The sequence below is a fragment of the Andrographis paniculata genome, unplaced genomic scaffold (assembly GCF_009805555.1).
Source record: "Andrographis paniculata isolate CXL003 unplaced genomic scaffold, ASM980555v1 Contig55END, whole genome shotgun sequence".
In the NCBI taxonomy this organism is placed as follows: Eukaryota; Viridiplantae; Streptophyta; class Magnoliopsida; order Lamiales; family Acanthaceae; genus Andrographis; species Andrographis paniculata.
In genome coordinates, this window is record NW_026137590.1 from 96,883 (window position 1) to 111,752 (window position 14,870).

The 14,870-nt window shown below is 34.4% G+C and overlaps 1 protein-coding gene across 4 annotated transcripts; it reads left to right on the top strand.

Annotated features, from left to right (window-relative positions):
• The first annotated feature begins 3,264 nt into the window (after positions 1 to 3,264).
• Positions 3,265 to 14,711, top strand: LOC127256184 (protein EXPORTIN 1A). 4 transcript variants are annotated; one of them, XM_051282039.1, is made up of 32 exons: positions 3,265 to 3,659; positions 5,225 to 5,341; positions 5,475 to 5,567; positions 5,727 to 5,798; positions 5,939 to 6,046; positions 6,123 to 6,205; positions 6,521 to 6,659; positions 6,786 to 6,854; positions 6,960 to 7,052; positions 7,142 to 7,204; positions 7,292 to 7,336; positions 8,644 to 8,751; positions 8,833 to 8,931; positions 9,055 to 9,261; positions 9,386 to 9,445; positions 9,770 to 9,880; positions 10,015 to 10,112; positions 10,264 to 10,372; positions 10,539 to 10,604; positions 10,692 to 10,790; positions 10,882 to 10,962; positions 11,084 to 11,173; positions 11,794 to 11,879; positions 11,968 to 12,048; positions 12,123 to 12,305; positions 12,633 to 12,699; positions 12,904 to 13,014; positions 13,138 to 13,245; positions 13,324 to 13,461; positions 13,574 to 13,711; positions 13,802 to 13,906; positions 14,214 to 14,711. In XM_051282039.1, the coding sequence occupies exons 1-32, from the start codon at positions 3,561 to 3,563 to the stop codon at positions 14,334 to 14,336; spliced, it is 3,249 nt and encodes a 1,082-aa protein (XP_051137996.1). In that variant the 5' UTR covers positions 3,265 to 3,560; the 3' UTR covers positions 14,337 to 14,711. The 4 variants fall into 4 exon arrangements, with proteins under 4 accessions (XP_051137996.1, XP_051137997.1, XP_051137998.1 ...); XM_051282040.1 differs by having other exon boundaries at positions 3,266 to 3,659; positions 9,058 to 9,261; XM_051282041.1 differs by having other exon boundaries at positions 3,266 to 3,659; positions 6,975 to 7,052.
• Positions 14,712 to 14,870: the final 159 nt, after the last annotated feature.

Consider the following 14,870-nt stretch of genomic DNA (forward strand, 5'->3'; position numbering starts at 1 on the left):
AACATAATAAATATATACACGAAAAATTTATTATTTTATATTTTACATTATTTTCAATAGAAAAAAAAACTATTTATATATTTTAATAAAAATATATTATTTTTAAAAATCTAACTGTAATAAAAATAAATATTTTTATAACACTTTTACAATTTTCAATAACTAATAACAAAAAATTTTTAAACATTCTAAACTAAAAAAAACATAATTGAATATATTAGAAACAAAAATAAAATAGAAATGTCCTCAATTGTCATTTTATGTATAAACAACTAATATCAAACAGTTGTTTTACCAAACATTTTAATACAACCAGCTAATCGAATCAGCTAGTCAAACCAGCTAATTGAATCAGCTAACAGCTATCAGCTAATTGAATCAGCTAACAGCTAATTGTCACGCCCCAATTGTTCTAATTTATTAGGAATTTAATCTTAAGCCCACGATCTTTTGTAATAACTGAGATAAGAAAATAAAGCGAGATCTAACCTTATTCCTCGGCATAGTAGGATTGAGATCTGCAAATAATGAAGGGTTTTGTGTTCTTAAAGCATATGGCACAACCCTTCGTGGGATCACAACCCTATTTATATCCCTTATTATTAATTGAATTCATCATCTAATTAATAATTTATCGGTTTCTGCACATTAGAGTCCCGCACTTACTAAATACATTTAAGGCCAATAAATTTCTTAATTTGACTGATAGCACAAATAGTTACCTTTAATCCACAATTGAATTTTTAATTCAATATTTTATATTTATTACCGTTAATAATGAGTATTGGAAAATCGAACAGTTTTTATATTTACTACAATTAATAATGAGTATTGAAAATTGAAGAGTTTTTGTGTATTTTTATATCTAATTTAGCCTGTATAAATATATATGTATATACTTTGTTTCTCTTTTAAACAAAAACCTTCAAACACCACATTCCATCTATGGCAACATAAAACGCTGGACAAAAAATTATGCGTAGTTACGTTGCCATCGCCGCCGACTTTAGCATATCAAATTGAAGGAAAACGATCCGACTTCATTCCATTTCCACGTAGGATGACACAAGCGGAAGTCCACAAGGGAAGCCTGCAGCGACTATTTAAAAATGGTAAAGGCAGCTTTGTAGTTTACGGAAGAGCTAGGCTAGCGTAGGCTGCTGTATAACACCTTTGCTGCTTCAACCGCTTTGAAATTCAACACGGTTTATTAGAAGAACTCTTACGGACAAAAGCAGCATTTTATTTCGTCGTTTTTGTGTGTATTTTGAAGCTATTTAGCAGTTTAGAGATCCAAGTTTATTGCCTCTTCAATTTTATGTATAGTTTTTTGTTGTCTCTGGCATAAGTTTGTTATTTTATATTAGTTGTTCATTTATTCATTTTTCTTTATGCAAATTCATTTGCTGATATAGTGAATTTATATATAATGGTATTTTTTTCGTTTCCTTTAAATTTTTGTTTACTGTTTCCAGTGTAATTAAAAAACAGTTTTAATTATTTTGATGTTTGGTAAATGTTATCCATTGAGCAATTATGGTACAAGGGTTTGGATGTATGTTTAAACCCCAGTTTTGTGTCATTTCCGGTGCACCTTCTTGGTAGTGTGCAAGTGTAGAATTTAATTGAGTTTTAGAAGGGATGTCGCTACCGTTCTAATAAAGAGTATGGCTGCAACATTTGGCCAATTTGGTAAGAATTACTTATTCTAACTAAATGACGGTTTACGGAGATTTCATTTATGAATGTCGTCACTTTTATGTTTTATTTTAGAGAAAACAAGATTTTATTTTTCATTTTTGTATTGTAAGTTTTTTCTTTGGCTCCCATCACTGTTTCCATTGAGTATATGAGGAGAGTAAACTTTGAATGATAACAAGAGAGTAGAATGGAGAAGAAAAGCAAGAGTAAAGATGAAGAAAATAAAAAGTAAAAAATTGATAATATTGTTTTATATTACTATTATTTTTATATTTATAGAAGTTGCTTGAAAAAAAGATGTTCAACCATGTTCACTGTCATTAAATTTGAATATTTTTTTAAGCAAATTTTAAAATAATATTTACTTTGTTTTTCAAATAAAAGAACTATTTGATTACGTTGAAAAATTAAGATATATAAAAAATCCTATATATATAATAAATCAAAAAAATATTTTGTTTAAATAATACATTAAAAAACTATATAATAATTAATAATTTAATATGATATTTTAAAGATTGAATAATGCGTTCTTATGAAAAATAGTAATAAATGCACATTATTAATTTATTAAATTTACTGTATATTCTAGAATATATATTGTTTAATTATGATGCATTATATGTGTAAATAATTTTGAATATGATAGATAAACTATAAATATTAAAATTCAATTTGGGTCAATGTTTCTGAAGAACAAAATGTAAAGATGAAATCTTTTATTATTTATTATTTTATACAAATATACAAATACATATATTTAAGAAAATTGATACTCCAATTAAATAATAATTAACTTTTTTTAAGTATATAATAGTATTAATTTTCTTTCATCTATATTTAAAATTCTTTATTTTTTTTATAAAATTAATTTATATTAATTATAGATGAATACATAAATTTTTTATTTATTTGTATTATATAAAATTTTATTGCGAAAAAATCAGTTTTAATTACAATATAACCAAAATTTATTAATTTTTGACATATATGAAAAACTCAAATCAATTTCAATCAATCACACTATTAAAAAACTAACGAAAATTAATGACGTTGACATACGCGATTGATAAATTTTTGTACAATTATATAGAATTATATGATATGACCATTTATAATTCAATGTACAATTATATAGAATCATATTTTTGATATGATCATGTTTAATTCTACACAATTGATTATGTATCTTTCTATTTTAGTTTAATTTTTTATTATATTTTTAATATTATAAATTTTTTTTGTCGATTACACAGTGCGTAGCACAAGACTCGGCTGGAAGTTGTTAATTGAACTCAAGAAGACAAAGACAAGTCACGAACCATGTATTGCAGGCTGTCGAATTTAAACTTATGATCTCACTGTTCCATATTCACTTCCGAAACCACCACACCACTCTATCAGAACTGTCGTTATTACGATTGATTGACTAACTCAAGTGAGAGGGGAGGGGAACAGTAAGGCCGACCCAGAACCAAATTTCAATCCAAAATTAAAACAAAAACCCGAATACATATACATATACATATACATACATATATACAAACGCGCATATCTATATTTATCTTCCTAATTCCTATATTTTCAAAGTTAGACGGGCGCTACCTCCTCGTTCATCCGCCTCCTCCGCCTCCTCCCGTTGGACTCTCTCTCTCTGTCTCTCTCTGCTTCAATTTGAAGCAGTCTTCTCTTCACCTCTCTCTCTCCTCCCCGCCCCCCATCCACTCCTCCCCCGCCCACCTTCTACTAGGCTAGGCTAGGCTAGGGTTTTCCTTCTCCCCTCACTCCCACTACCACTCGTACCCTAGGGTTTTCCCTCCGATTCCCCCGCGCCTAGGGTTTATTTGCCGATCTCCGCCATGACTGCCGAAAAGCTTCGGGATTTAAGCCGCCCCATGGATGTCGCCTTACTCGACGCCACCGTCGCTGCTTTCTATGGAACCGGATCTAAAGACGAGGTTTCCCAATCCTTTTTTCTTTTTTCCTTACTTTATTTTTGCTCCCCCTACCCTCCCCTCCCCTCCCCACTCTTTATTTGCTTCTCTTTATTAATTTCTTTCATCTGCCTGCATTTGTTTGCTTCACATATTTACGCATTTTCTCCTCGAGGAGTTTTTCAGTATTTGAATCTTTTTTTTTTTTTTTTTTTTCATTAAGCGTTTTATGCACGAGGGATTTATTATTTTCTCTCCTAGCATGCGCTAACTTCGTTGACATACTCACTCAAAACCGTTTATTTCATAATAGAGATTAGCTATGCTTCAAATTTATTTAACTGTGACTATAATTTTCATTGCCGGCAACTGCTTATTAGAAATTGAAAACAAAAGAGCTCAGTGCGCGTTACTTCTATTCAAGTGGTCAATAAGTCTTACATTTACACATCATGGGGATCATGATTTGAAGTTAAAAGTTTTGCAGCTTGGCCTCTTTAGTAGGCATCCTCAAATTCTGGGCAATTCTGAAAATATTGAAAGATTGTCTTTTATCTCGATGAAACAAACTATTTCCGAATCTGATATACTCTTTTTTTGGTTATATTTAGTATTCTAAAAGTGTTCGCATAGACTTAGTTCTTTGCATGTTGTAAGAATGTACCTTGATTATATATTGAGAATTCTCTGTTCACACTGTCCTCATGATTTGGTTGTAAGTGACTACATCATACAACTTAGCCATGCCAAGGATAACTTCTATGCGACTATCTAACAGGATCTTGACCATTCCCTTACATAGCTAAATTGACACGAAACGTTTTGTAAAGTCAGAGATTGTTTCCTTCATTGAACACAAACAATTGAATGCTTTATTATTACTTCATGTAACTCTATTTTAATAAGGACAATTGTAACTATATCAATAAATACTGAATAAGCTCACAAAATCTTTATATGTGCCACTTTTTGCTTCATAATGGAAGGAAGTTTCTGCAAAAACTATAGGGAATGCCTATAGTCTCTATATGATAATTATTACAATTTTAGCCTGCATAAAATAAAAAGGAAATGAGCTTCTAAAGAGGTTGTATATATATAGCTACAAGGTGGTATCACGTTGTTTATAATCTTTGGGAATTGTACTGCTCAGTCATCATGATTGTGAAATTTTTTTATCTGTTTTTGTCATAATCATGTTCCCGTTGTTGGGTCATTGTTGAAATGTGAAGATTACATAGATAAAATATACTTTTATGTTATTGATCTTGTAGTTGGTGCGTTTTGTCTAGTCTATGTCCGCACACATTGCTTGGAGTTTTCACTGATGTCTAAGGAAGTATTTTCCTTGCACTTAGACCTCTTCCATGCAAAACTTTCCATGGTTGTGACTTATGTTGCCATTATGGTTTATTCTGAAATCTGACGCCTTGAGATATGGCATGCGCAAGTTTGGCATATTAGTATCTTTTAAGTTGTTGTTGGGGATGCTAATTGCTGCATTTGATGGTCATTCCTGAATGGTGGTTATTATTGCCCCCAGTTTCAATGTAAACTTTACATCCTTGTTTTCTTGCCTTTGCTGACAGAGGGCAGCTGCCGATCATATCTTGAGGGATCTGCAAAATAACCCAGACATGTGGCTCCAAGTGGTCCACATTTTGTCAAACACTCAGAACCTGAACACAAAATTTTTTGCTTTACAGGTTTGTAATAATGACATTGGTAGTTATGTGGCTTTTGGGTTTGGTTTTTATTACACATACCACCCCTTTTTCTATCTTCCATGTTGTTTGGTGATGCTGAAGAAACAGACCATTTGCTGAACTCCATGGACAGGTCCTGGATGGTGTTATTAAATACAGATGGAATGCTTTGCCTGTGGAACAACGTGATGGGATGAAGAACTATATTTCAGAAGTTATTGTTAAGGTAGTTTAATCTTTAAACCTGTGAGGAATTTTTCTTTTTTATTTTTGCAGTATTTTACACTTTCTATCATGCAGTTTTAGTTGGACAATGCAATTATATTATTTTATTTTTTGGAGAATGTAAATTGATGTCTCACAACATTTTGTTTTCATTTATTAGCTTTCAAGCGATGATATCTCTTTCCGGGCGGAGAGGCTTTATGTTAATAAATTAAACATTATATTGGTTCAGGTAATGTTTGCTAGTTCTCCAACTGAATAAATTCACTTTATTTTTTCTGTAGACCATCACTTTTGTGCTACGCATCTAGCACTCTTTTCATTTGACTATCCATGTAACTGCATAATATTGTCTTCTCTATCTGTATTCAGATTCTGAAACATGAGTGGCCCTCCCGGTGGCGAAGCTTCATTCCTGACCTTGTTGCAGCAGCAAAGACAAGTGAAACTATATGTGAGAATTGCATGACAATTTTGAAAGTGAGTATTCTTTGCATCACAATGTTATTTATTTTCATCAACTATTTATAGTTGATTTGAAAATGTTATTTGTTAGCTTCTAAGCGAAGAGGTCTTCGACTTCTCAAGGGGTGAGATGACACAACAAAAGATTAAGGAGTTAAAGCAATCTCTGAACAGGTAACAATGTAAACATTGCCTGCTGTGGATTTAATTGACGCTTGCTTCTTTTCATTGCTTATTTTCTTGCACTTTTATTTTTGCATAAACCATGTCCCTAAGAGCAAATTTGATTGCATGTATACTTCTGTCCCCGCTCTCTATCTGAAACTTTTAAAAGTTGTGTGGCCTACGGGCCCATATATCTAGTGATGTAGTTGTATATTATAGCTTTGTATCAACTTAACACTGACTCGATGATTCTTGTTTCGGTCTATTATGAGTTTTTCTCCTTCAAAATTCTTTAAATATTGAGAAGTTATTGTTTTTATGCAGTGAATTTCAACTTATTCATGAGCTATGCTTGTATGTATTGTCGGCATCTCAAAGAGCAGAGCTTATCAGGGCTACCATGGCTACATTGCATGCTTTTCTTTCCTGGATTCCTCTAGGATATATATTTGAATCTCCACTGGTTTGTATTTCTTTGATTCTTGTGGTTGATTACTAAACGAAAATTGGAAATTTTTGCTAGAATGGCAAGCTTGTATATGAAGTAATTATTGTGCGCTGTTTCTATGTTTCTGTTTCTGTTTTGCAGCTAGAGACACTGCTAAATTTTTTCCCTGTACCGGCTTACCGTAATCTGGCTCTCCAATGTTTGACAGAGGTATATCCTCCCTTTTCCCCTTTCATGTTTTTTTATTTTTATTTTTTATTTTTTATTTTTTATTTTTTATTTTTATGTTTTCTGTCTCTATTAAACATAGCATAGTTTTGTTTTCCGCAGGTTGCTGCTCTTAACTTTGGTGATTTTTACAACTCCCAGTATGTCAAAATGTATACTATATTTATGGTGCAATTGCAGGTAGCATTTTCTAAATTGCTAGATATTTTTTAATTCTTAAGCTTTCAGTTATTATGTGCTGATTTCTGACTCTCTTTGTTGCTTTCCAGAACATCCTTCCATCTTCCACCAACTTTTTAGAGGCTTACTCAAATGGGACTAGTGAGGAGCAGGTGCTTTTTTGAAAAGAAGAAATAATTTGTCTCCTGAAATCTAATGTTTTTCATCTCAACTTACATTCTGCTATTGGCACTTTCCAGGCTTTTATTCAAAACTTGGCATTGTTTTTCACATCATTTTTCAAGGTAAATCTTCACATGTTTTCCCTGCCTTCCCTTCTAACAAATACTTTTCCTAAAGGCCAATAGGAGGGAATTCAGATTCCTAAACTTTTTGTTGGTTAGTAATGAAATGAGAAAACTACAGGGAGGGGTTGTATTTACGATAATCTGCATGTCAGTAGTGCAACATGCTGACTGAATTTTCACATTCTCTTATCCATATTTCCTGTGTTGTCACGGCATCGCCTAGGCATCCTGGCGGTGCACCATCACCGCCAGGAAAGTTCACCTCGCTGTTTGGCGAGGTCAGTGTCCAGGCGTCGCCAAATACGACCTTGGGATTCCAAGGTGATGTGATACGGCAAGTTCTGGGGACGTTGACCAGGAATAACTTCTATTGAACCAACCCATTATTGTTTTACCCATTTAAGATCTATTAATATCAAACCCTAAGTGTTGTTTGCTCTTGCGTTTTCCATTTTTCTCTACTGGTCTGCTGTCGCCCGCCACTTGCCATTGTCATCTGCCATCGTCGACTGTAGGTAAGCTTTATGAATGAACCTGTGTTTGCCAGTTGCTCAATTATCTATACTGATTTTGGAAATATTAACTAAAAATATATTTTTATTAAATATTTATAATATTTTATTTAGAAAAAGTACAATAGTTTATGAAACCATTTTACTACTATTTTATTAAAAATAGAATATTTTATTGGAATTTTACTGTGACATATTAGTGTTTGGTATCTTGGTGTTGTTTAGTAATTTAAAGTGTTATAATTTGATTTTTGGAACTTTAATGGTAATGTTTTAATATTAAAATTTTAATGGTGATGATTTAATATCTTTACATATTGGTACATTGGTGATTTAAGGTTATAGTTTTTTATTATATAAATATTAGAAATATATAACAAGTAGGTTGCCATATCGCCAAATTGTAACCATGGCGGGCATTGTCTCGCCTAGTTGATATATGGCAGTCTGGTGGCACCGTGCCCCGGACCTCGCTGTGACAACCTTGCATATTTCTGCCACTATATATTGCTGGTTATTAACATAAGGCATCTGCGGTTATATTATGGTTCTTGCAACACTCTTACAATTATGTTTGTCGTATTCACCTAAATTATGGCAACGTTAGGTGTAGATCTGTGACTAGGTCTTATTTTGTGAGCTTGCTTTGTGCACCTTAATTGAAAATGCAATCAATGCTATACTAATGTCATTTGATGTCATAGGGTTGATCAACTTTAGTGTTGATCTGTGGATTGCTGAGATACTTGTTAGGGTCCTCATATTCATGATGATTATATTGTCTGGATGCAGTCTCACATACGAGTGCTAGAATGTTCTCAAGAAAACATTAGTGCACTTTTAGGAGGCCTTGAATATCTCATCAACATATCCTACGTGGATGATACAGAAGTTTTTAAGGTACATTTGTGATTTTATCTGCTGTAGGATGCCAAAATTGCATAATATCTTGTGCTACCATCGACTTCTACGTCCTTGCAGGTTTGTTTGGACTATTGGAATTCCTTAGTCTTGGAGTTGTTTGAAGCTCACCATAATTTGGATGGTCCTGCAGCTGCTGCAAATATGATGGGACTGCAGGTGCTCTGTGTGCAAGGATTACCTGATTTACTATAACATGGATTCTATTGTTCTTGATCCTTCACTATAATATGAAAATGTAAATCATACCTGCCTAACAGCCTCAAATTTACGTTGAACCAGCAGATGCCAATGCTTCCAGGTATGATTGATGGACCTGGTTCTCAACTCATGCAAAGGCGCCAACTTTATGCTGGGCCAATGTCGAAGTTGAGAATGCTTATGATATGTCGCATGGCCAAGCCTGAAGAAGTTCTCATTGTTGAGGATGAAAATGGAAATATAGTTCGTGAAACAATGAAGGACAATGACGTGCTGGTTCAGTATAAGGTACTGCATTAATTTCAAACTTCAAACAGCTATTCCTACCTATGTTTTCCATCATTATTGTTTGGTCTCTTTGTATATTTGTTTGTTTCTTTTCTGGAGTGTCCAATAGTTGATTATCTTGCAGATAATGAGGGAGACCCTAATATACCTGACACATCTTGATCATGAGGATACAGAGAAACAGGTCTGCTTTTATTATATTGTTCATCTCAACTTTTTCTCTGTGCTTTTAAGGAACTATGTGCTTACTTGTGTGTTGTGGTATGAATGAGCAAACCTACGTGTCATTATGGCACAGTGATTAGCTCAACAAGTTTTATTGGCTTCTTTTGTATTAGCAACCGTAGAAATTTAAGTTTATGCAATGATAATGCTTCCCGCATCTTTTGTTGCCTCAATTGGCATGGCCCCTTGACTAACGTCTGTACTAGTGTTTTCCTAGTGGATTACATGTCATTGTAGATACATAACTTAATCCAATAATGAAATTTATTGTGTATGTTTACAGATGCTGAAGAAACTGAGTAAACAGCTAAATGGGGAGGACTGGACTTGGAATAACCTCAATACCTTGTGTTGGGCTATAGGATCTATATCTGGGTCAATGGTGGAGGAGCAGGTACATAAATTTATCTAAATCTTATACTGCTTTCCCATTGCCATTCCTTTTCCCTTTCTTAATAAAAAATAAATGTTCACAAATATCTTGGCTACTTTTAATCTTCATGTAATTTATATTTTACATTTTGACAGGAAAACAGGTTTTTAGTGATGGTCATTCGTGATTTGTTGAATCTCTGTGAAATCACCAAGGGGAAGGACAATAAAGCTGTCATTGCCAGTAATATAATGTTAGAATCAGAAACTTCTATTAATTGTGATTATCAGCTAATATAAGTCATGGCACTGCATTGGGATTTGTACCAAATTAATTGTCAATATGATTCTCTTTGTTCAATGAAATCGGTGGACAATGGTTTTGACTTAACATTGGGTGTGTAGGTACGTGGTAGGGCAGTACCCAAGATTTTTGAGGGCTCACTGGAAATTCTTGAAAACTGTTGTGAACAAATTGTTTGAGTTTATGCATGAAACTCATCCAGGAGTTCAGGTTAGGCATATTTTACCTGAAATCCTTTTTGTGCATATATTCATGTTTCTTTTTTCTCTTCCTGCTGATCAGCTTTTGGTTTAACTTTCACCAGATACTGGTCATATCATTAAATTGGTCTGATGCCTTTTATTTTGTGCTTATTTCATCACTTGCTCTTTTGTAGGACATGGCATGTGATACATTCTTGAAAATTGTTCAGAAGTGCAAGCGGAAATTTGTCATTGTGCAGGTTTGTCCTCACTTGATAATCGAGACCACAGTAAGAAATGATAGTTAAAAATAAGTAAATAACTACCACATCGTTCCTTTCATGCAGGTTGGAGAAAACGAGCCATTTGTATCAGAGCTTTTAACTACACTTCCAGCTACAATTGCTGACCTTGAGCCTCATCAGATCCATTCCTTTTATGAGTCTGTATGTTCTCACCATGTCGCATATTCTCGCTGTATCTTAGGTTGATTTATTTTAATGTAAGGGTATCTATGATCACACCTTCTTTGTTTAGGTGGGTCATATGATTCAAGCGGAGCCTGATCCTCACAAGAGAGATGAATATTTACAGAGGTTGATGGAGCTCCCTAACCAGGTTAGATCTTTCTGCATCACATCTTGAGAAAAGACACATGTTAGTAATAGCTATGTCTCAAATGCCATTTCAGCGATGCATACTTATTTTAGTGCCTAACCTAATGAATAATCTGCTGCAGAAATGGGCAGAAATAATTGGGCAGGCACGACATAGTGTTGATTTCTTGAAAGATCCTGATGTTATAAGAGCAGTGCTCAACATACTGCAGGTTTGTTTTCTAAGAAAGAACAAGCTTGAGATAATATTTTGTTTGGCGATAAATTTATGTTGAGATTTTACTTGGTGTATTGTACAGTCTTCTTGAGTGCTGGATGCTTAGTGATGTATAGATCAATTCAAGTATTTGAAACTTGCTTGCATCAGCCTTATCTGAAGTAGTTTTGGATTTTATTTTCCTAGGAGAAAGCTTTATATTTGTATCGGTTGTTATTTAAAGTTCTCATTTTCGTAACTAGTAAACAGTCAGAAAGTATATATCCCTCTGTCTATTAGTAAACTTTTCATTTTACCATATTAGTATGATCAAATCAAAACTTTCCATTTCCCTTTTTAGTAAAACTAACTTTCAACTAAATATCAAAATATTCGTACTATTTACTTTTTACATTACTTTTATTTTTAATGTCCAGGGTAAAGCATATATTACACTACTTTATTACACGGTATATCTATAAAATACTATTTTACTTTAATCCGCGTGGAAAAGTTAAATGGGAAGCTTACCGGTGGATGGAGGGAGTATTATTTTTGTTTTATAATGTCTGGTAATTTTTGAGGCATTTTGGTGTTTACCCTTATCCTTTATTGTTATGGATGCACATCATGCAGACAAATACTAATGTTGCCAGCTCTCTTGGGACATACTTCTTGCCACAAATTTCTGTAATCTTTCTGGACATGCTCAATGTGTACAGGTTTGTTAGGATTTTTGCATTTTATAATTACCTCATTCTCTGCCATTGGAAATGTTCTATTTGATTCATATTCTATTGCATGGAACAGAATGTACAGTGAGCTTATATCTACTAGCATTGCCCAAGGTGGACCCTATGCTTCAAGGACATCTATTGTAAAACTCTTACGGTAAGTCCATAGTCACAAAGCCCCTTATCCTCAAGATCCTCATATTGCTAATTGTTATAATATCTGCTCAACAGCTCTGTCAAGAGGGAAACATTGAAGCTTGTTGAGACATTTTTAGACAAAGCTGAAGACCAACCACATATTGGCAGACAGTTTGTGCAACCAATGATGGACCCTGTTCTTGGTGACTATGCCCGGAATTTGCCTGATGCGAGAGAATCAGAAGTCCTCTCTCTATTTGCTACAATAATAAATAAGTATGCCTTGTTTTCATTGTGATTTATGTTTCACATTTTGTTTGTGGATGCCTTTATATGCTGTCAACAACTTGAAATCTTCATCAAGCTCTGATGCCTGTCAATTGATTTTGGAACATTTTCTGTGGCTCTATCACGATATTCTTGCCAATTATACAACCTACTTGATACAGTATGGCAGTGCCATCGTTAGGAGTGTGTTGCAAGTATTGTTTTCCTTGATGGGAAATATCAGTTATAATGATGGTTATGATGAATATAATTATAGGGCCTGCTGCTGGGTTTTCTTATTAACGATTATTCATATTTACTCCATGTTTTGTTTAGGTACAAGGGAGCAATGATTGATGATGTTCCTCGAATATTTGAAGCTGTGTTCCAGTGTACTCTAGAGGTTAGCACAAGCACAATGTTGCATATTGAAATTGAAATTCGCAATGCTTGTCTGCTTGTTTTATGATGATTCCTCTTGCTTATATATGCTGACAGTATTTGTTTACTTTCAACTTTTAGCCTGAAGGATTTCCCTTCATAGCCTTCATTTATGGAGTCCTGTATATACTTGTCTATCTTCATTACATTTTATCTTTCTTGGCAGATGATAACTAAGAATTTTGAGGACTATCCTGAACACCGGTTAAAGTTCTTTTCATTGCTTCGAGCTATTGCAACTCATTGTTTTGCTGCATTGATTCACCTGTCCAGCGAGGTTTGAACTGTACTTCAATAACTTGAATCTAGTCAAGAAATAACTTGAATACTGGCTTTCTGGAACTACTCACACCAGTATATCTTCTCATTATTAAGTTGTGGTTATCTTCTTTATGTTCAGCAATTGAAACTTGTAATGGATTCCATCATCTGGGCATTCCGGCATACTGAACGAAACATTGCAGAAACTGGACTCAACCTTCTGTTGGAGATGCTGAAAAACTTTCAGGTGTTTATATTCTTGCTTGCTTATTGTGTATGTGATTATCAGATATAGTCCCTAACAATTTTATGGCCTGCTTGGCAGACTTCCGAGTTCTGCAATCAGTTTTACAGGACATACTTTTTGACAATAGAGCAGGAAATATTTGCAGTTTTGACGGACACATTTCATAAGCCTGGGTTTAAGTTGCATGTGCTGGTGTTGCAGCACTTGTTCTGCCTGGTATCTGAACTTATTTAATATTTTTCTCCTCTATTGGTTTTTTTTTGTTTTTCTCTTCATGCTTAAACCGGTTAACACGCCTATAACAGCAGCCTGTTGCGTGATGCTCCAGGTTGAATCCGGTGCCTTGACTGAACCCCTGTGGGATGTTGCTACTGTTCCTTACAGTTATCCAAATAATGGCATCTTTGTTCGTGAGTACACAATTAAACTTCTGGGTACATCCTTTCCGAACATGACGTCAAGTGAGGTAGTAATGCAAATGTCTTTCCTTCACATAGCTTAATAGCAATCAATAGGCCACTACCCACTGCAGGTACCTAACTTTGGGTCTTCTCAGGTGACTCAATTTGTGAGTGGGCTTTTTGAGTCAAGAGCTGAGCTTTCATCATTCAAAACCCGCATAAGGGATTTTCTTGTGCAATCCAAAGAATTTTCAGCTCAGGTAAATTGTATGCTACAGTGTTGATTTATGCTATGATTTCTGGTTGTGTTTTTTTGGAACTCAATGTTTGGGATTAAAATTGGTCTTAGCATATATATATATATATATATAGATATTGTAGTTGTTTGTAAGATGGATCCATCTATGAAGGGGAAAATGCTTAACTTTCAGTGGAATATGTGTGTGCCAGAGGATGCCCTTGCGTCTACATGAATTGTTCTGCCTGAGTCTGTGTTTCATGGCAATGAATGGCTAGGTGTTGAGATATTTATAAAAAAAATTGAATCTTGATTGTTGATTGGTGTAGGACAACAAGGATCTGTATGCTGAGGAGGCGGCTGCGCAGAGAGAGAGGGAACGGCAGCGCATGCTATCAATTCCAGGACTGGTGGCCCCCAATGAGATACAGGATGAGATGGTGGATTCGTGAGAACTCTTACTATTAATTAGGTTTGACTTTGAGGGGGTTGGGTTACACATTACTACATACACATATTCCTTCCTATGTATAATTTTTCTTTCTCAGGTTTTTGTTGGGTCATTATTTTCTCCTCCTCATCATCAGAAAGATTGTTTTGTTTTGTGGGGTTTTGACTAGCGGAGAAACTCTGAAACAACGCGGCAGCTGGTTTTAGAATGAATATTTAGATTCTAATGTAGGAATGAATTGAACTAAATGAGCTGAGACACACACACACACACACACATCTATTATCTATTATCTATTACTATTAGCCAGCCAGGCAGGCAGGCAGGGTGAGTCTGGAATATGGTTTTATTGATAGAGGAGGCATTCATTCATTCATTCTGGTTGGTTTTATTAATAGGGCTGCCTGCCTCGCTTGCGGGGGGTTTGTTTGTACTACTCCATTATTTTATTGTCAGGGATGGGATGGGATGGGATGATAATGTGGCTGGTCAAAATCTGCCCTGTCCACGTAGAAATTTGTTCCTTATTTATTTC

Bases quoted from the DNA above. Each gene is read 5' to 3' on its own strand.
- LOC127256184 (XM_051282039.1), top strand. From the start codon at position 3,561: ATGACTGCCGAAAAGCTTCGGGATTTAAGCCGCCCCATGGATGTCGCC. The intron at 7,337-8,643 runs GTAAATCTTCAC...GTCTGGATGCAG, and splicing joins TTTTCACATCATTTTTCAAG to TCTCACATACGAGTGCTAGA. The intron at 10,963-11,083 runs GTTAGATCTTTC...AATCTGCTGCAG, and splicing joins TGATGGAGCTCCCTAACCAG to AAATGGGCAGAAATAATTGG.